This window comes from Ranitomeya imitator, chromosome 2 (genome assembly GCF_032444005.1).
Source record: "Ranitomeya imitator isolate aRanImi1 chromosome 2, aRanImi1.pri, whole genome shotgun sequence".
In the NCBI taxonomy this organism is placed as follows: Eukaryota; Metazoa; Chordata; class Amphibia; order Anura; family Dendrobatidae; genus Ranitomeya; species Ranitomeya imitator.
Window position 1 is genome coordinate 565,690,340 of NC_091283.1, and position 22,452 is coordinate 565,712,791.

Below are 22,452 nucleotides of genomic sequence, written 5' to 3' on the forward strand. Positions count from 1 at the left end.
TGTATAAGCAAAATGGATCAAATATTTTAATGAAACTCTAGTGCATAAATAATTTTTAGACGATGAAGGTGTCCATATTCTTTAAAGCAAAGAAAATGATAGGCTGCAAAAGGATAAATTCTGTTAAATTAATCCATTAATATGTTAGAGATACGCATGAAAAGACAATATTTGTGTATTTATTTAAAGGGGTTGTGTAACCTTGGGAAAGTTTTCGCCAAGCACTGCAGCTTGCCAAATCCTGACAGTGTGTAGTATACACACTGTTAGGATTCGACACTGATTTTCAGGTCGAGCGATTGTCAAACTTAAACAAACTAAAACTCACAGACTGAATGAAATATTGAGAGAAGCCAGTTGACCGCAAATGCTGTATACACATTGCATCCTTGCATCAATATCACATTGAAAAAAGTGGATGAGAAGCTATTCAGCACATATGGAAATCACATACTTGTAGTTACGTGACAATCATGCAGACTGCAAGCACAGTGGTACACTAGCATACTGTTAGGATTTGTCAAGCTGGCAACATTTTCAACAGTACTAGTCAAAAATTTCCCCAGGGCTGAGCAATGCCTTTAAATATATTGTCCAGGACTTTAATATTAATTGGCTATTCTCTGGATAGGTCATTAATGTCTGATGGGTGGGGATGTGACACCCAGCACCCCTGCTGATCAGCTGTTCGCTAAGGATAAGCCATCAATATTAAAGTCCCACACAACCCCTTTACATCATAAATCCAAACACAGCTATATAGGATAAATGAGGCCACTAATGAGAGTAAATGCAAAGTGCATTGCATAGATGCTATGTAACCAACAAACACGGACATATAAATCCAAAATAATGTAAAATGCTATAGCACAGGTATAAATAACATGAACTAAAATGACCTCTGTAGTGTGGGAAAGTCTCTGAATATTTTCCCACGCTACAGAGTTCATATGAGTTCATGCCGCCAGGGGATGCAACTTTGGTGACAACACTGCTAGTCACCGAAGCTCGGCCCCTGCATTTAATTAATTCCCCAGTCGTTTACAGCCGGGAGCGGCCACATTAGCAATGCTCCCGGTTGTAAACCATTTAACCCCTTGAGATGGATTACTGCGTGGGACTTGACTGTACGGTGGACAGGTATGGGATATTGTTGCTTTTTTATTTTGGATTTTTTTACAGGAGAACGAGGGCTTCGCTTGGATTGTGCGTACAATAAAGAAGTTAAAAACCTGTGTGATTCAATATTTAATTAAAATATGTTTTTCTTAGTGTGTGTGTGTTTTAACTCTTTCACAACTGTGGGATTAGTAATGGAGAGGTGTCTTATTGACACCTCTCCATTACTAAGCCAGCTTAATGTCACCTTACAATAGGAAGGTGACATTAACCCCTCATTACCCAATATGCCAATACTACAGGGCAGTGGGAAGAACTGGGCAAAGCTCCAGAATTGGCGCCTCTAATAGATGTGCCTTTTCTGGGCTCTTTACCAGCCTGAGAATAGCAGCCCGCACCTGTGAGTTTTGCCGGGTTGGTTGGAAAATATAAGGGGGACCGCACATAGGGTTTTCTTTCATCCCTTCTGCTCTGCTCGCTCTGCTTTCGGCCGAGCAGGGGAGAGACTGATGATGGTCGGCTTCAGCACCACACACAGGGGACAGCAGCTTAAAGTATCGCTGTTTCTCCCACGGCGGCCGTGCGCACGGAGGAGAGTTTACACTGTTCTCCGTGTGCACGTGTGTGGGACATATTGTGGTACGTGCTGCCGGTAAAAAAACAGATATGTCTCCGTGTTTTGCACAGGGACACACGGTCCATGAAAACACGCTGACATGTGTAGAGCCCCATTCATTTGAATGGGTCTACGTGTGTCAGTGTCTCCGTTACGTGAGAAAACTGTCACTACACGTACTGAGGCACTGACGTGTGAAACCGGCCTTACATGATTGCACCCTATAAACAAACAGTGTCCATATGTTGTTCGCTTCCATCTGCCCCATAAAATGCTGACTAGGACAGAGGTCAGCTTGTAGTCTCTAATTATGAAGACAAATAAACCTACGTGGGTGGCGCATAACTAAAACTGCAGGAGATTTTCAATTAAGACTGGAGAACAGTGGCTTCTTTTTTTTATTGAAGATGAATTGGAGCAATAATAAAAACGGTATGCAAAAGTGTACATGCCCTTTAAAACAGCGGAAAAGCCTTTTTCAGATATAGAGCATGAAAACAAGATTCCAGTCTTTATGGATTATTTGTTACATGGATATAGACAAACTCATTTTTTTTATTTTAGCTGCCATTTGGTGGTGCGGGAAAATATTTTTCGTCTATCTCTTCTTCGATAACACACCTAAGGATGTACACGTGAGATTTACTCGATAAAAGCAGATGGCCGCCTTCCTCTGTGCACTGACTGAATATTTGATGACTGCGGTTTATCTTTCTTCAGGATTAATACATGCAGACAGAATCATTCCAATAGGTTATTTTTATAACAAGCCAAGAGACTCTTTCCCTGTACTCATCCAGTATAAAAACTCTATCTTACAAGAGCATTGATCAGTTATTTACATGGTTAAACAGTATTAAGATAATATGGAAGAAACTGGAGCTTTGGCAGGATATATAGTAAATACATTACATAATATAAGAGCCTTTATCTGGGGGTATAACATATAGGATGCATGCAACCCACGCATAATTATGTACAAAGGTAAAACGTTGCTTCCAGGATAATAATTGATATATCTTTCTGTGGTATCAGCATTATGGAGTTTATTAGGATATGATGACTTTGATGACTGCTTTGCACACTCTTGGCATTCTCTTGATGAGCTTCAAGAGGTAGTCACCGGGAATACTCTTCCAACAATCTTGAAGGAGTTCCCAGAGATGCTTAGCACTTGTTGGCCCTTTTGCCTTCACTCTGCGGTCCAGCTAACCCCAAACCATCTCGATTGGGTTGAGGTCTAGTGACTGTGGAGGCCAGGTCATCTGGCGTAGCACCCATCACCCGCCCTTACACAGCCTGGAGGTGTGTTTGGGATGGTATAAATATCCAAATGGCACTTCACAGAAAAAAAGATTCCCCACCCCTGCTTTACATAACTGTAAAATCTTTTGAAACTAAAAATTCATGTAACACAAAAATACGATTTAAACAATTGATCATTTCCTGATGATGGAGTTATCTTGTGGCATAGCTCATCGGAGGATATTCAGGTGGACCAATCTAACTCTATTCCACTGGAAAGAGATATATTTTGATGTGTTTTCTCTAAAACCTGGATTTTGAATAATCAAAGAAAAATAGATCTTATCTGGTTACAGGACTACACGGAGATATATGACAAAATGAACAATCCGTGTTTAGGGTGGAGGACAAAAGATGGGACTACAGCTTGATGTGGCTCCTCTACTTTTCTTTTCTCACAAGATGAAGATCACTGGCTATTTCTGCTGCCTCCTTGCACTGAGGACCTGGTTTTGAACCTAGTTTTGTAGAGATATATACGATATACATTTTCAACAAAATTCCAAAAACATTTCTGATAAAATTGATCTGTATTGTATATGTGTGAGATGGAAAGCTGACCGATCAGAACTGACAGATAATCACACCAACTTTCTATGAGGATGTTTCAACTTATCCAGTTAGCAAATAAAATATACTAGTCATCCTAGTACCCCTGCCTTTCTAAATCTGTTCATGTTCCTATTTTGGAATGGTCTCCTTATACCTTCTCATATTTGAGGAAACAATCTTTTAGGAACGATCTTATTCTAAACCCTTTAGGAGAATGTTGATAATTGCTGGTAAGGGCCAAGCTCACAAAGTGTTTCTCTACACTCAAATATTTAGAATTGAGGGTCCTCAGTGGTTGATACCTTTTAATGGCTAACTGAAAAGATGGTAACAAATTGCAATCTTTCGAGACTACACAGGTCTCTTTATCAGGCAAAGACTAAAACAAATTCTGAAGTCTCGAAAGCTTGCAATTTGTTACCATCTTTTCAGTTAGCCATTAAAAGGTATCAACCACTGAGGACTCTCAATTCTAAATATTTTCTATCTACTGGCTAACACGGTACCAAGATATATTTCTTTCCTGTCTCTACACTCAAAGCACAGTGGAGTCCGTTAGATTATTAGATGTATTTCATGATTACTCTGTATCTCCTCACTGATAACTTATTTTTAGGTATTTTTGTGTTTCAGTTGTTTATAGGTTTTGGGTTTCCCTATGAAGGTCCAGCGCCCTTGGAAGCAGTTGCTAATGGTTGTGTGTTTCTCCAACCTCGTTTTAATCCACCACACAGTTCCCTGAACCATGAGTTTTTCCGTGGTAAACCAACATCCAGAGAGGTAGGAGGCCGTGACATTTAATTAAGATTGGTCATGTTCTAAAAATGACTAATACTTCAGCAATCAGTCCGTTTGATCTGACAGGGCATTTTACAAGATTACCCTGGCATACAGTAGAAGATTTTGTATTGATTTAACCACAAGTTGAAAATTGTGTTTTGCACAGCAGGCCTAGGGAATTAATCATAGCCACCTGACAAAAATTATAATTACCTCCATTAATTAGACAAGATTTCCCGCTGAGTTCTGATGAATGGAGGTGTCAGTCAGTAACTGTCAGGGAATGAGCAGGATTCACACAGATGTATACTTACTAATATTGGAGTCAGTGAGTTGAGAAAAATGAAAAACCAAAGAAGCTGAAGATGTCAAGAAGGATTATGGGGAATTAAGAAACATACTATTAACCCATGAAGTAAAATGTACACTGTTCTAGTTTCTCCACCCTATGACCATAACTCTTGGCAAACAGCCAACAACTGATCAAGCATTGGTTGGGAGTTTTATATAAATATATATTTAATTACTGTGTAGAGTGGGTATGGAAAGTATTCATAACTCTAAATTTTTCACTCTTTGTTTCATTGCAGCCATTTAGTAAATTGAAAAAAGTTCATTTTTTTCTTATTAATTACCCCCTTGAGCTTTTTCGGTCTTGCGTTTTCGTTTTTCGTGCCCCTCTTCCCAGAGCCATAACTTTTTATTTTTCTGTCAATATGGACATGTGAGGGCTTATTTTATACAGGACGAGTTGTACTTTTGAACGGCACCATTGGTTTTACCATGTCATGTACTAGAAAACAGGGAAAAAATTCCAAGTGCGGTGAAATGGCAAAAAAGTGCAATCCCACATTTGTTTCTTGTTTGGCTTTTTTGCTAGGTTCACTAAATGCTAAAACTGACCTGATATTATGATTCTACAGGTCATTATGAGTTCAAAGACACCAAACATGTCTAGGTTCTTTTTTATTTAAGTGGTGAAAAAATTTTCCAAACTTTGCTAAAAAAAAAAAATGCACAATTTTCCGATACCTGAAGAGTCTCCATTTTTCGTGATCTGGGGTTGCGTGAGGGCTTATTTTTGCATGCCGAGATGATCTTTTTAATGTTACCGTTTTGGCACAGATACATTCTTTTGATCGCACATTATTTCACTTTAATGCAATGTCACCGCGACCAAAAAAACGTAATTCTGGCGTTTTGAATTTTTTCTCGCTACGCCGTTTAGCGATCAGGTTAATCCTTTTTTTATTGACAGATCGGGCAATTCGAAATGCATCAATACCAAATATGTGCATGTTTGATTTTTTATATTGTCTTATTTTAATAGAGCGAAAGGAGGGTGAATTGAACTTTCATATTTTTTTTTCACATTCTTAAAAACACTTTTTTTTAACTTTTGCCATGCTTCAATAGCCTCCATGGGAGACTAGAAGCTGGCACAACTTGATTGCCTCTGCTACATAGAGGCGATGCTCAGATCGCCTCTATGTAGTAGAATTACTGCATTGCTATGAGCGCCGACCACAGGGTGGCGCTCACAGCAATCTGGCATCAACAACCATAGAGGTCTCAAGGAGACCTTTGGTTGTCATGCCGATGCGCCGATGACCCCTGATCACGTGACGTGGTCACCTGTGCTCGAATTTCTGGCGCTTGTAAAATGCCGCTGTCAGAGTTTGACTGCGGCATTTAAATAGTTAATAGGCATGGGCGGATCTCGATTCCACCCGTACCTATTGCGGGCACGTCAGCTGTTCAAAATAGCTGACATATCCCGGGTTTAATGCGGGCTCACCGCCGGAGCCCACATCAAAGCGGGGTGTTATAAACTTAGTGCTAAGTGCAGTGGAGATCAGTATCATGGGTCAGAAAAGAGGCCGAGAGACAACAGGTAAGAGTTCAATAATATTTATGATGGTATGCAGGTAAACAGCTATGACACAGCAAGTTAGTAGCAGACAGAGCTGGATAAGCAGTAAGCACGTGTACAGACCGTGGAAGTCCAAGTATGTGAGATCCAGAGACCTGGAGACCAGGCCAGGCCTCCTAGCAGGGAACAGTCCAGCAGCAGAGATGAGTGCAGAGCAGATCCAGGGAAACAAGTCTTACGATGAAGAGATGTAGATCCGGAGACAGATGGGGTATCCCAAGGTAACGAAGAAACCAGCAAGATAGCAGTTCTTCCAGCTTGATCACAAGTCCAGGAACAAGATACTCAAGCAATGAGTAATATACAGAACTCCCTTATATACACCACAGACAGGAACAGGGAAAGTCTGACAGGAAGCAAGATGGCCCCCGTGCAGCCAGTGACTCCATCTTAGGTAAGGGCAAAAGTAACCGAACTGAGGGCAACAGCAGACAGGAACAGATGTACAGTCCAAATCCTTACATTACTCCCTTCTTAAAAGACGTCCTCTGGACGATCTTAAGTCTGGCTTATTGGGGTATCTGCTGTGAAACAGTCTGATCAGATGGGGAGCATGGATGTTCTCCAGAGGTTCCCAGGAATTTTCTTCAACCGAGTATCCCTGCCATTTCACCAGATACTGAAGACGTCCCCTATGAATCCGTGAATCCAAGATTTTCTCCACGACGAATTCCTCTTGCCCATCAATGAAGACTGGATCAGGAGGAGCAGAGGTGCGTCCGGGAAAAGAATTAGGCACTGCTGGTTTAAGCAGGGAAACATGGAAAACAGGATGAATTTTTAATGAGTTAGGCAACTTGAGTCGACAGGCTACAGGACTCACAATACCGCTGATCTTATATGGGCCAACATACTTTTGCCCCAGCTTGGAAGTTGGAATTCTGAGTTTTAAGTTTTTTGTTGAGAGCCAGACCATGTCTCCTACCTTGTACGTTGGTGCTGGCTTACGGAATCTGTCTGCTGCCTTCTTGAATCTTTCCTGTGCTGAAACTAAGGTGTTTTTTAGAATGTCCAAATTTTGCTGTAAAGATGCAATGCGGTCAGCAACCGCAGGCACAGACATGTCTATGGGGAGTCGAGGGAGAATACTGGGATGATATCCCTTGTTAGCAAAGAACGGAGATAATTTGGTGGAAGCATTCTGAGAGTTGTTATACGTGAACTCGGCCAACCGCAGTAGACTCACCCAATCGTCTTGTAGATGACACACGTAGCAACGCAGATACTGCTCCAAGGTTTGATTGGTTCGCTCTGTTTGGCCGTTAGACTGTGGATGAAAAGCAGATGATAATTTTACTTTGATGTCCAGAGCAGCACAGAAGCTTTGCCAGAACCGTGAGGTGAATTGAACTCCACAATCAGATATGACTTCATCCGGAGCTCCGTGTAAACGAAAAACATTTTGCACAACAAGATCCGCTGTTTGCTTAGCTGTTGGGACACCAGCACAGGGAATAAAATGAGCAGCTTTAGTCAACCGGTCAACTACTACAAGAATCGTGGTTTTTCCCTGTGAGAAAGGCAACTCCACAATAAAATCCATTGAAATTGACCCCCAGGGACGAGATGGAACAGGCAGAGGTTGCAACAGTCCTGTAGGTGAAGAACGAGGGACTTTTGACCTGGCACATACCTCACACGATGACACGTACCGAAGAACATCTTTCCGAAAAGTCGGCCACCAGAAAAAACGAGACAGAAATTCCTGAGTCTTCTGAACTCCCCTATGACCGGCAAACTTGGAGTCATGCATTAATTTCAACACACTCAGTTTTACTGTTTCTGGGATATACAGACGCTGTCCTTGAAACCAAAGTCCATTCTTGAAAGTCAGATTTACCCGAGTGGGTGGTTGACTCAAAAGTGAATCCGCAGCATAAGCCTCCTTAATCTCAGTTAGAAGATCCTGATTATGCAAGACACTTACAAAGTTTTTCTCAGATAGAATGGTCCTTGAAGACGAAGCCGAAGTTGCTTCATCTGAATGAATCCTGGATAGTGCATCAGCCTTCTTATTACGAGAGCCCGGCCTATAGGAAATGACAAAATCAAATTGATTAAGAAAAAGATTCCATCGAGCCTGTCTAGGTTTCAGACATCTTGCCGACCTCATAAATTCGAGATTCCGATGATCTGTGAGTATAACAATCTGTTGGGATGCTCCTTGTAACAGATGTCTCCATTCCTTAAATGCGGTTATGATGGCTAACAGTTCCTTGTTGCCAACGTCGTAATTCCTTTCTGCGGGTGACAATTTTTGCGAGAGAAAGGCACATGGATGCAAGAGATCTTTCTCACCTGTTCTTTGCGAGAGTATGGCCCCTACAGCACAGTCCGAGGCATCCACTTCCACTATGAAGGCTTTGTCTGGATCAGGGTGGATAAGAATGGGAGCTGTCGTAAATTTAGATTTCAATGTAGAAAATGCTGTTTGAGCTTGGGGAGACCAGACAAATGGCATCTTCTTCTGGGTTAACTGAGTGATGGGTGCAACGATCGCTGAAAAATTTTTAATAAAGCGTCTGTAAAAATTGGCGAATCCGATGAATTGCTGTACTTCCTTCACTGACTTGGGAGTCGGCCACTCCTGAATGGCTTGTGTCTTGCTTGCATCCATGCTGAGACCCTGGGGAGAAATAACATATCCCAAGAATTGAATTTCTGTTTTGTGAAACTCACATTTCTCCAGTTTGATGTATAAATGATTCTGCCGTAGACGATCCAAAACTATTTTCACGTGTCGCTGATGGTCCTCGATGTTGCTGGAAAAAATCAAGATGTCATCCAAATAAATCACAACAAAAATATCGAGTATATCCCGGAAAACATCGTTCGCCAAGTGCTGGAATGTAGCTGGTGCGTTACGGAGACCGAAAGACATAACGAGGTACTCGAAATGTCCATAACGTGACCGAAAAGCCGTTTTCCACTCATCGCCAGGACGAATCCGTACTAAATTGTACGCTCCACGAAGATCCAATTTTGTGAAGATTTTGGCGTGTCGCACTCTCTCAAGTAATTCGGGAATTAGTGGGAGTGGATAAGAGTTCCTGATTGTGACTTTGTTGAGCTCCCGGTAGTCAATGCATGGTCGGAGTGAGCCATCTTTTTTTTTGACAAAGAAGATTGGAGCACCTGCTGGGGAGGAAGATGGTCGTATAAACCCCTTAGCTAGGTTTTCATCTATGTACTCCTTGAGAGCTTTTAATTCTGGCCCAGACAATGGATAAATACTCCCGAAAGGAATCGCGGCACCAGGCAACAATTCCACGGGACAGTCATATGGCCGATGTGGCGGTAATTTATCCGCATTTTTTTTTGTCACACACATCACTGAAGTCCCGATACTCTACCGGCAATGTCGAGTCGACCATGACTGCTGTCTTCACTGGAGCCAGCTCTCCGGACAACGCTGATTCATTTGGAAACTGTAATTCCTTCGTTGTCCAATTGATAGTCGGATTTTGCAGCCACAACCAGGGCAAACCTAAAATAATAGGAAAATTAGGAGAAGAAATCAACAAAAAGGACATATTTTCAGAATGATCCGCGCCCATACGGATCTTTAATGGGACTGTTTCGAGTTTCACAGGCCCAGATATTAGTGGAGACACGTCCACGGTCTCCATAAACACCGGAGAGTCTCTTTTTCGTGAGCGTATGCCATGGTTTTCAGCAAAGGAGATGTCCATGAGATTGCTGCAAGCTCCAGAGTCTATCATGGCGGAGCAGGTGATCCAGCAGGAACACACCCAAATTTTGATGGAAACGCAGCAGAGCGAATCCCTCCTCGCCATGGTAGAACTTACGGAAAGTAAGGCTATGTCCACAGGTGATGATGTTAATGATGAATCATCAGGAAAATCAAAGTTATCAGCGGATATTTCCTGTCTGTGCGGAAGAGAACACACTGAAGATACATCCGAAAAGTCAAGTCCAGTTACTGCAGCTGCGGACTTGTGATTTTTCCCAGGGCACTCTGAAATATAGTGACCCGATTTACCACAGTAAAAACATAGATTCTCCTTGAAACGATATTCCTTACGTGCATCGGTGGGTTTCCTCCGTACTGCGTCAACCTGCATAGGTTCCAGCTCTGTCTGAGATAAAGTCTTAGTCAGCGCCTCCTTGGTGGGGGATGGAAAAGGCATAAAGTTATTACGATTAGCATCAGCCCATTTTTCTTGACGACGTTCGGTGAGACGAATATCAATCCGAATACAATGATGTATAAAGTCAGCCAAGTTAGTAGGTGATTCACCTCGAGCTAGTTCATCTTTGATGGAAGCAGATAAACCTCTCCTGAACACTGCATATTTCGCTGAATCGCACCATGTAGTATCCAGCACCCATTTCCGAAACTCCATTGCGTATTCCACAACAGGACGCTTCCCCTGACGTAGTGTCAGTAATGCAGTTTCAGCTGTGATACTCCGATTAGGGTCATCAAACATTTGACACATTGCTGCAGTAAAGTCTTTCAGGGAATTCAAGCACACATCATTAGTCTCAATCAGAGGATTAGCCCAGGCTAACGCTTTGTTTGTTAGCAACATAATTATAGTCAACACTATTCCGATCAGTTGCAAACTGGGCCGCACGTGCAGAGAAATACAGCTGACATTGATTCAAAAACCCCCGAAATTTCTCTCTTTCACCACCAAACCTGAATGGTGGGAGTTTAGGAAAAGCCGGACCAGGAGCCGGGATTGGAGCAGATACCATGTTTGCAGCTGTAGTCTCCACATTTGAAAGTCGAGATGCTAAGGCCTGAATAGACGTATCGGCCACATTCGCATTATGATTAGTTTGCGATTCTAATGTCCCCATTTTTGTTTTTATAGCCTGCAGCTCCCCATGAAGTCCAGAGACAAATGAGCAAAGTTTTTTCATTCGCACCTCCATAGAATCAGACCCAGAGATCTCCATTTTTTTGGGCTTGAGTATTCTGTTATAAACTTAGTGCTAAGTGCAGTAGAGATCAGTATCATGGGTCAGAAAAGAGGCCGAGAGACAACAGGTAAGAGTTCAATAATATTTATGATGGTATGCAGGTAAACAGCTATGACACAGCAAGTTAGTAGCAGACAGAGCTGGATAAGCAGTAAGCACGTGTACAGACCGTGGAAGTTCAAGTATGTGAGATCCAGAGACCTGGAGACCAGGCCAGGCCTCCTAGCAGGGAACAGGCCAGCAGCAGAGATGAGTGCAGAGCAGATCCAGGGAAACAAGTCTTACGATGAAGAGATGTAGATCCGGAGACAGATGGGGTATCCCAAGGTAACGAAGAAACCAGCAAGATAGCAGTTCTTCCAGCTTGATCACAAGTCCAGGAACAAGATACTCAAGCAATGAGTAATATACAGAGCTCCCTTATATACACCACAGACAGGAACAGGGAAAGTCTGACAGGAAGCAAGATGGCCCCCGTGAAGCCAGTGACTCCATCTTAGGTAAGGGCAAAAGTAACCGAACTGAGGGCAACAGCAGACAGGAACAGATGTACAGTCCAAATCCTTACACGGGGGTTCTGTCATCGGACGTACTATTTAGTCCAATGGCAGAAAGGCACCCCTTCTTGACTGGAAGAAAAAAGAAATGTATTTTTTGCAAATTTATTAAAAAAGAAAAACTGAAATATCACATGGTCATAAGTATTCAGACCCTTTGCTCAGTATAAAGTAGAAGCATAATTTTGATCAAGTACAGCCATGAGTCTTCTTGGATATGATGCAACAAGTTTTTCACACATGGATTTGAAGATCTTCTGCCATTCTTCCTTCCAGATCCTCTCCAGTTCCATCAAGTTGGATGGTGATGAACATTGGTGGGCAGCCATTTTCAGGTCTCTCCAGAGATGCTCAATTGCGTTTAAGTCAGGGCACTGGCTGGGCCATTCAAGAATGGTCACAGAATTCTTCGAAAGCCACTCCTTTGTTATTTTAGCTGTGTGCTTAGGGTCATTGTCTTGTTGGAAGGTGAACCTTCGGCCAAGTCTGAGGTCCAGAGCACTGTGGAAGAGGTTTTCATCCAGGATATGTCTGTACTTGGCCACATTCATGTTTCCTTCAATGGCAACCAGTTGTCCAGTCCCTGCAGCTGAAAAACACCCCCATAATATAATGCTGCCACCACCATGTTTCACTGTTGGGATTGTATTGGGCAGGTGATGAGCAGTACCTGGTTTTCTCTACACATACCGCTTAGAATTATCATCTAAAAGGTCTATCTTCATCTCATCAGACCAGAGAATCTTATTTCTCATTGCCTGGGAGCCCTTCATGTGTTTTTTTTTATCAAACTCTATGTGGGCTTTCATATGTCTTGCACTGAGGAGAGGCTTCCGTCGGGCCACTGTACCATAAAGGCCCGACTTGTGGAAGGCTGCAGTGGAAGTTGACTTTGTGGAACTTTCTCCCATCTCCCTACTGCACCTCTAGAGCTCAACCACAGTGATCTTGGGGTTCTTCTTTACCTCTCTCACCAAGGCTCTTCTCCCATGATTGCTCAGTTTGGCTGGATGGCTAGGTCTAGGTAGACTGCTGGTGGTCCCAAACTTCTTCCATTTAAGGATTATGGAGGCCACTGTGCTCTCAGGAGCCTTGAGTACTGCAGAAATTCTGTTTTAACCTTGGCCAGATCTGTGCCTTGCCACAATTCTGTCTCTGAGCTCCTTGGCCAGTTCCGTTGACCTCATGATTCTCATTTGGTCTGACATGCACTGTGAGTTGTGAGGTCTTATATAGACATGTGTGTTCCTTTCCAAATCAAGTCCTATCAGTTTAATTAAACACAGCTGGCCTCCAATGAAGGAACAGAACCATCTCGAGGAAATTAACAGCATGTGACTTAAATATGAGTGTCTGAGCAAAGGGTCTGAATGCTTATGACCATGTGATATTTCAGTTTTTCTTTTTTATTAAATTTGTAAAAAAATTTATATTTCTGTTTTTTTCAGTTAAGATGGGGTGCAGAGTGTACATTAATGAGGAAAAAAAATAAACTTTTTTGAATTTACCAAATGGCTGCAATGGAACAAAGAGTGAACAATTTAATGTGGTCTGAATACTTTCCGTACCCACTATATGTGTATACAGTGGGGAAAATAAGTATTTGATGCACTGCTGATTTTGCAAGTTTTCCCACCTACAAAGAATGGAGTGGTCTGTAATTTTTATTGTAGGTACATTTCAACTACGAGAGAAGGAATCTTAAAAAAAAAAAATCCAGAAAATCACATTGTATCATTTTTACATAATTAATTTGCGTTTTATTGCATGAAATAAATATTTTATACAATAGAAAAATAGAACTTAATATTTGGTACATAAAACCTTTGTTTGCAGGGATCAGATATTTCCTGTAGTTCTTGACCAAGTTTCCACACACTGCAGCAGCGATTTTGGCCCACTCCTCCATACAGATCTTCTCCAGATCTTTCAGGTTTTGGGGCGGTCGCTGGGCAACATTTAGTTTCAGCTCCCTCCAAAGATTTACTATTGGGTTCAGGCCTGGAGACTGGCTAGGCCACTACAGGACCTTGAAATGCTTCTTACGGATCCACTCCTTAGTTGCTCTGGCTGTGTGTTTTGGCTCATTGTCATGCTGGAAGACCTAGCCATGACCAATCTTCAATGCTCTTACTGAGGAAAGGAGGATGTTGGCCAAAATCTTGTGATAAATGACCCCATCCATCCTCCTTTCAATACAGTACAGTCGTCCTGGTGTTCATGGGGTTGTACTCATCCTTCTTCTTCCTCCAAACATGGCGAGTGGAGTTGATACCAAAAAGTTCTATTTTGGTCTCATCTGACCACATGACCTTCTCCCATGTCTCCTTTGAATCATCCAGATAGTCACAGGCAAACTTAAAACGGGCCTTGAAAATGTGCTGCCATGAGCAGGGGGACTTTGCGTGCCCTGTAGGATTTTAATCCATGATGGTGTAGTCTGTTACTACGCCCATGAGGTGAGATCTTGCATGGAGCCCCAGATTGAGGAAGATTGACAGTCACCTTGTGTCTCCTCCAGTTTCCAATATTTGCGCCAACAGTTGTTGCCTTTTCACCAAGCTGCTTGCCTATTGTCCTGTAGCCCATCCCAGCCCTGTGCAGCTCTCCAATTGTATGCCTGGTGTCCTTAGACAGCTCTTTGGTCTTGGTCATGGTGGAGAGGCTGGATTGATTGAGTGTGTGGACAGGCGTCTTCTATACAGGTAACGATTTTAAACAGGTGCAATTAATAAATTAATACAGGTAATGAGTGCAGAGCTGGAGGGCTTCTTAAAAAAAAACTGGTCTGTGAGAGCCAGAATTCTTGCTGGTTGGTAGGTGAACAAATATTTATTTCATGCAATAAAATGCATTTTAATTGTTTATTTAAAAATCATACAATGTGATTTTAAGTTTTTTTTATTTTTAGATTCTGTCTCTCAGTTGAAGTGTACCTACGATAAAAATTACAGACCTCTCCATTCTTTGTAGGTGGGAAAACTTGCAAACTCGGCAGTGTATCAAATACTTATTTTCCCCACTGTATAAACAGTTGTGCTCAAAAGTTTACATACCCCGGCAGAATTTTTTGCTTTCTTGCCCTTTTTTCAGAGAATATGAATGATAGCACCAAAACTTTTTCTCCACTCATGGTTAATGGTTGGGTGAAGCCTTTATTGTCAAACTACTGTGTTTTCTCTTTTAAATCATAATGACAACACTAAACATCCAAATGACCCTGATCAGAAGTTCACATGCCCCATTTCTTAATACCGTGTATTGCTCTCTCTAACATCAATGACAGATTGAAGTATTTTGTGGTAGTTGTGGATGATGTTCTTTATTTTCTCAGATGGTAAAGCTGCCCACTCTTCTTAGCAAAAAGCCTCCAGTTCCTGTAAATTCTTGGGCTGTCTAGCATGAACTGAGCACTTCAGATCTCCCTACTTTGTTCTGCTGTAGCCAAAGACAGGTCGACTTGGCCTTGTGTTTTGGATCATTGTCATGTTGGAACTTCCAAACATGTCCCTTGCACAGCTTTTGGGCTGATGCGTGCAAATTTGTCTCCAGTATTTTTTGATAACGTGCTGCATTCATCTTTCCTTCAACTTTGACCCAGTTTCTGTGCCGTTGTAGCTCATACATTGGTAAAACATCAACGATCCACCTCCGTGCTTTACAGTAGGAATGGTGTTCCTTTCATCATAGGCCTTGTTGACCTCTCTCCAAATGTAACGTTTATGGTTGTGGCCAAAAAGTTCAATTTTGGTCTAATCACTCCAAATTACCTTGTTCCAGAAGTTTTGAGGCTTGTCTCTGTGCTGTTTTGCGTATTGTAGGCGCGATACTTTGTGGCATTTGCACAGTAATGGCTTTCTTCTGGCGACTCAACCATGTAGCCCATTTTTCGTTAAGTGCCTGCTTATTGTGCATTTTGAAACAGCCACACCGCTAGTTTTCAAAGAGTCCTGCATTTCAGCTGATGTTATTTGTGGGTTTTTCTTTGCATCTCAAACAATTTTCCTTGCAGTTGTGGTCTACCTGACTGTGGTTTTGTTTTTACAGAGCCCCTGGTTTTCCATTTGTTAATCACAGTTTTAACGCTGCTGACTGGTATTATCAATTCCTTGGATATCTTTTTGTATCCCTTTCCTGTTTTATACAGCTCAACTACCTATGCCCGTAGATCCATTGACAATACTTTTGCTTTCCCCATGACTCCCAATCCAGAACCGTCAGTAGCTGGATGAAAGATGCAAGAATCTGTCTGAATCCCAGAAACTCACTCAGCTTTTATGCACACACACTGATTACAAGCAAACAGGTCACAGGTGAGGATGTTACCTTTAGTAGCTATTCAAATCCATTTGTGTCATCTTCTGTGCATGTTATCAGGCCAAATTCACCAGAGTATGTGAACTTTTGATCAGGGTCATTTGGATGTTTTGGGTTGTCATTATGATTTAAAAAGAGAAAACACAGTAGTTTGACAATAAATGGCTTCACCCAACCACTAACCATGAGTGGAGAAAAAGTTTTGGTGTTATTATTCATATTCTCTGAAAAAAAAGGCCAAAAAAGCAAAAATTCTGCTGGGGAAGGTAAACTTTTGAGCACAACTGTATACATATTGACATGTTGGCTATGTGCACACGTAGGAAATGTGGTGCAGAATTTTCTGCACAAAATCCGCATCTCCTGGCAGAATCCGCAGCTGCGGATTTGCAGCGGTTTTTATGCAGATTTTGTGTGGATTTCCTGCAGTTTTTGCCACTGCGAATTTCTATCATGCAGGGGTGCAGAAACGCTGCAGATCCGCACAAAAGAAGTGACATGCACTTCTTTTAAATCCACAGCAATTCTGCACTGATTTTTCCGCACCATCTGCACAACTTTTTTTTTACCCATTGATTTACATTGTACTGTAAATCACAGTGTGGATCTGCAGCGTTAATGCGCGGAAAAATCCGCTGCGGATCCGCAGCAAATCCACATCGTGTGCACATAGCCTAAATGTTTGGGCAACCGTGGTCAAAATTACTTTTATTGTGAATAGTTAAGCAAGTTGACGATATCCTGAGACAAAAAAAACACAAAGAAAATGGGAGACATTTATTAGCATCCTGGATAGGAACTGTGCACAGTATATACCGTATGGGAATAAACATTCTAGAAATAGGAGTAAACCAATATGGCTAAATAGAGCTGTAAGGGGCGCAATAAGTGACAAAAGAAAGCATTTAGAGAATTAAAGGAAGTAGGTAGTGAGGAGGCATTAAATAAATACAGAAAATTAAATAAATTCTGTAAAAAGCAAATCAAGGCAGCAAAGATTGAGACAGAGAGACTCATTGCCAGAGAGAGTAAAAATAATCCCAAAATATTCTTTAACTACGTAAATAGTAAGAAACTAAAAAATGATAGTGTTGGCCCCCTTAAAAATAGTCTGGGTGAAATGGTGGATGAGGATAAGGAAAAAGCCAATATGCTAAAATACTTTTTTCATCAGTATTTACACAAGAAAATCTCATGGCAGACAATATGATCAGTGATAACAAAAATTCCACATTAAATGTCACTTGCTTAACCCAGCAGCAAGTACGGCAGCGTCTAAAAATCACTAAAATGACAAATCTCCGGGCCCAGATGGGATACACCCCTGAGAACTGCAGGAACTAAGTACAGTCATTGATAGACCATTATTTTTAATCTTCAAAGACTCCATAATAACAGGGTCTGTACCACAAGACTGGCGTATAGCAAATGTGGTACCAATATTCAAAAGGGGGACAAAAACTGAACTCGGAAATTATAGGCCAGTAAGCTTAACCTCTACTGTGGGTAAAATCGTGGAGGGCATTCTAAGGGACGCTATACTGGAGTATCTGAAGAAGAATAACCTCATGACCCAGTATCAGCACGGGTTTACTAGGGGCCGTTCATGTCAGACTAATTTGATCAGCTTCTATGAAGAGGTAAGTTCCGGACTGGACAAAGGGAACCCAGTGGATGTAGTGTATATGGACTTTTCAAAAGCTTTTGTTACGGTGCCACACAAAAGTTTGATACATAAAATGAGAATAATGGGGATAGGGGAAAATATGTGTAAGTGGGTTAAGAGCTGGCTCAGGGATAGGAAACAAAGGGTGGTTATTAATGGAGCACACTCGGACTGGGTCGCGGTTAGCAGTGGGGTACCACAGGGGTCAGTATTGGGCCCTCTTCTTTTTAACATATTTATTAATTACCTTGTAGGGGGCATTCAGAGCAGAATTTCAATATTTGCAGATGACACTAAACTCTGCAGGGTAATCAATACAGAGGAGGACAATTTTATATTACAGGATGATTTATGTAAACTAGAAGCTTGGGCTGATAAATGGCAAATGAGCTTTAATGGGGATAAATGTAAGGTCATGCGCTTGGGTAGAAGTAATACGATGTATAACTATGCGCTAAATTCTAAAACTCTGGGCAAAACCGTCAATGAAAAAGACCTGGGTGTATGGGTGGATGACAAACTCATGTTCAGTGGCCAGTGTCAGGCAGCTGCTACAAAGGCAAATAAAATAATGGGATGCATTAAAAGAGGCATAGATGCACATGAGGAGAATAATTTTACCTCTATACAAGTCACTAGTTCAACCACACTTAGAATACTGTGCACAGTTCTGGTCTCCGGTGTATAAGAAATACATAGCTGAACTAGGGCGGGTGCAGAGAAGAGCGACCAAGGTTATTAGAGAACTGGGGGGTCTGCAATACCAAAATAGGTTATTACACTTGGGGCTATTTAGTTTGGAAAAACAAAGACTAAGGGGTGATCTTATTTTATAATTTATGTATAAATATATGAGCGGACAGTACATAGACCTTTCTGATGATCTTTTTAATCATAGACCTGAGACAGAGACAAGGGGGCATCCTCTACAACTGGAGGAAAGAAGGTTTAGGCATAATAACAGACGCGGGTTCTTTACTGTAAGAGCAGTGAGACTATGGCACTCTCTGCCGTATGATGTTGTAATGAGTGATTCATTACTTAAATTTAAGAGGGGACTGGATACCTTTCTTGAAAAGTATAATGTTGCAGGGTATATATACTAGATTCCTTGATAGGGCGTTGATCCAGGGAACTAGTCTGATTGCCATATGTGGTGTCGGGAAGGAATTTTTTTCCCCAAAGTGGAGCTTACTATTTGCCACATGGTTTTTTTGCCTTCCTCTGGATCAACATGTTAGGGCATGTTAGGTTAGGCTATGGGTTGAACTAGATGGACTTAAAGTCTTCCTTCAACCTTAATGACTATGTTACTATGTTACTATGTAAATGATCTCTAAAAGCGCTACAGTTAAATGTGACACATTTCCTTTGTATTTTAGGCACAATAACATAGTAACATAGTTAGTAAGGCCGAAAAAAGACATTTGTCCATCCAGTTCAGCCTATATTCCATCATAATAAATCCCCAGATCTACGTCCTTCTACAGAACCTAATAATTGTATGATACAATATTGTTCTGCTCCAGGAAGACATCCAGGCCTCTCTTGAACCCCTCGACTGAGTTCGCCATCACCACCTCCTCAGGCAAGCAATTCCAGATTCTCGCTGCCCTAACAGTAAAGAATCCTCTTCTATGTTGGTGGAAAAACCTTCTCTCCTCCAGATGCAAAGAATGCCCCCTTGTGCCCGTCACCTTCCTTGGTATAAACAGATCCTCAGCGAGATATTTGTATTGTCCCCTTATATACTTATACATGGTTTTTAGATCGCCCCTCAGTCGTCTTTTTTCTAGACTAAATAATCCTAATTTCGCTAATCTATCTGGGTATTGTAGTTCTCCCATCCCCTTTATTAATTTTGTTGCCCTCCTTTGTACTCTCTCTAGTTCCATTATATCCTTCATGAGCACCGGTGCCCAAAACTGGACACAGTACTCCATGTGCGGTCTAACTAGGGATTTGTACAGAGGCAGTATAATGCTCTCATCATGTGTATCCAGACCTCTTTTAATGCACCCCATGATCCTGTTTGCCTTGGCAGCTGCTGCCTGGCACTGGCTGCTCCAGGTAAGTTTATCATTAACTAGGATCCCCAAGTCCTTCTCCCTGTCAGATTTACCCAGTGGTTTCCCATTAAGTGTGTAATGGTGATATTGATTCCTTCTTCCCATGTGTATAACCTTACATTTATCATTGTTAAACCTCATCTGCCACCTTTCAGCCCAAGTTTCCAACTTATCCAGATCCATCTGTAGCAGAATACTATCTTCTCTTGTATTAACTGCTTTACATAGTTTTGTATCATCTGCAAATATCGATATTTTACTGTGTAAACCTTCTACCAGATCATTAATGAATATGTTGAAGAGAACAGGTCCCAATACTGACCCCTGCGGTACCCCACTGGTCACAGCGACCCAGTTAGAGACTATACCATTTATAACCACCCTCTGCTTTCTATCACTAAGCCAGTTACTAACCCATTTACACACATTTTCCCCCAGACCAAGCATTCTCATTTTGTGTACCAACCTCTTGTGCGGCACAGTATCAAACGCTTTGGAAAAATCGAGATATACCACGTCCAATGACTCACCGTGGTCCAGCCTATAGCTTACCTCTTCATAAAAACTGATTAGATTGGTTTGGCAGGAGCGATTTCTCATAAACCCATGCTGATATGGAGTTAAACAGTTATTCTCATTGAGATAATCCAGAATAACATCCCTCAGAAACCCTTCAAATATTTTACCAACAATAGAGGTTAGACTTACTGGCCTATAATTTCCAGGTTCACTTTTAGAGCCCTTTTTGAATATTGGCACCACATTTTTTCTATGCGCCAGTCCTGCGGAACAGATCCTGTCGCTATAGAGTCCCTAAAAATAAGAAATAATGGTTTATCTATTACATTACTTAGTTCCCTTAGTACTCGTGGGTGTATGCCATCCGGACCCGGAGATTTATCTATTTTAATCTTATTTAGCCGATTTCGCACCTCTTCTTGGGTTAAATTGGTGACCCTTAATATAGGGTTTTCATTGTTTCTTGATGTATATATATATATTGTGTATATATATATATTGTGTATATATATATACACAATGTGTATATATATATATATATATATATATACATTCATCTTTTACATTTTTTTTTAAAGTTACATAAAGAATAATAAACCGATGCAAAAGTTTGGGTACCCTGCATGGTTAGTACCTCGTGGTTATAGGATGTTTCTTCCCCAGCAGTTCATCCAGGTTACATTTGGCCCGCACACATTTCGTCCCCAGCATTTGGCCCCCAGGATGATACCTACCTGTCGCAGCTGCAGCTCCTTGGGTCACTGAGTGCAGTCTAGCGGTTCCCCGTGACGTCAGATGGAAACAGTTGATTTAACAAAAGTGAAACACTCTGTACAGTACTTTTGTGACGTAGATTGATCACGGACGATAATTGATGAACCACAAGGACAAACTGGCGAAACATCCAAACACAAAATTCTGGGCAGAAAACAGGGTACAAACAGGGCGAAATGTACCTGGGGTGAACTGCTGGGGGTGAAGCATCCACATCCCATACCTAGTAGCACCCCTTTTGCAATTATCACAGCTTCTGAATGCTTTTTGTAGTGAACCAACAGTCTTTCAATTCTTGTTTGAGGGATTTTCAGTCATTTTCCCTTGGGAAATTCTTCCAGTTCTGTGAGAATCGTGGGTCATCTTGTATTTTAGGCTGGGGGCAATGTTCATGGCCCTTTACCAGCCTGAGAATACCAGCCCCCAGCCGTCTGCTTTAGCATGGCTGATCATCAAAAAGGGGGGCCCCCCACACCATTTTTTAAAAATTATTTATTTAAATAATTCAAAAAATCATCAGAGTGAGGACCCCTCTATTCTTGATAGCTTCAGCAAGGCTGGTTAACAGCTGGGAGTTGCAGCCTGCAGCTGTGAGTTTTGCCTGGCCGGTTATCAAAAGCACGGGCGAACCCACCTTGTTTTTTTTTAAATTATTTACAGCGCTGGCTGATGAATACTCCCATCAACCGTACCTTCTTTCGCTGTTATTAGCGGCAGTAGGTGTCAGCTGATGGGAGCAGTAGTGCCATCAGCTGACAAAAGTGCCAGGAGGTAAATTTTATACCTGCGATCACAGCTGCGTGCTCATGCTGTCTTTTGACAGCGTAGGAACCGCAGCTGTCTTACCTTCGGTGATGCTTTTACCGCTGATCAAAAGCGGTGTTTGCTGCACTGTCAGGCACATGACATCGTGACAAATGGTGTTCGAGAGGCCGAACCTGAACAGTAAATCAGACTTCCTGGTGAAGTCCATGTTCGGTGTCCATGCCCGAACAGTAGGTATTAGGGACACCAAACTTTACTGCTCGGGTTTGCCCATCTCTACTCATCAGTCCTGACATGGAGAAAGAAAAATTTCAGCACACCAGCTGGAGTATATCCAATAGTCATTAATACACCATCAGTGCTTTAAACGAAAAGACAGACATGCAGGATTACAGAGGGGTGCGGGGGAGTGAGGACGACTGCCTTTCATGAACACTCACTTCAAAGGGTCCAGGAGATGGGTCTACTCATCAGTCCACAGTACTTGTTTCCAAAATGCATCAGGCAAAATCACGATATATACATAT

The 22,452-nt window shown here is 41.8% G+C and overlaps 1 protein-coding gene across 1 annotated transcript in view; it reads left to right on the plus strand.

Moving 5' to 3' along the window:
- Positions 1–22,452, plus strand: part of MGAT5B (alpha-1,6-mannosylglycoprotein 6-beta-N-acetylglucosaminyltransferase B) — a 230,759-nt gene that overhangs the window by 193,398 nt on the left and 14,909 nt on the right. Inside the window, exon 15 of the mRNA XM_069752113.1 lies at positions 4,226–4,372. Within this exon, the coding sequence (XP_069608214.1) occupies positions 4,226–4,372 (147 nt within the window). The remainder of the gene's footprint in view (positions 1–4,225; positions 4,373–22,452) is intronic.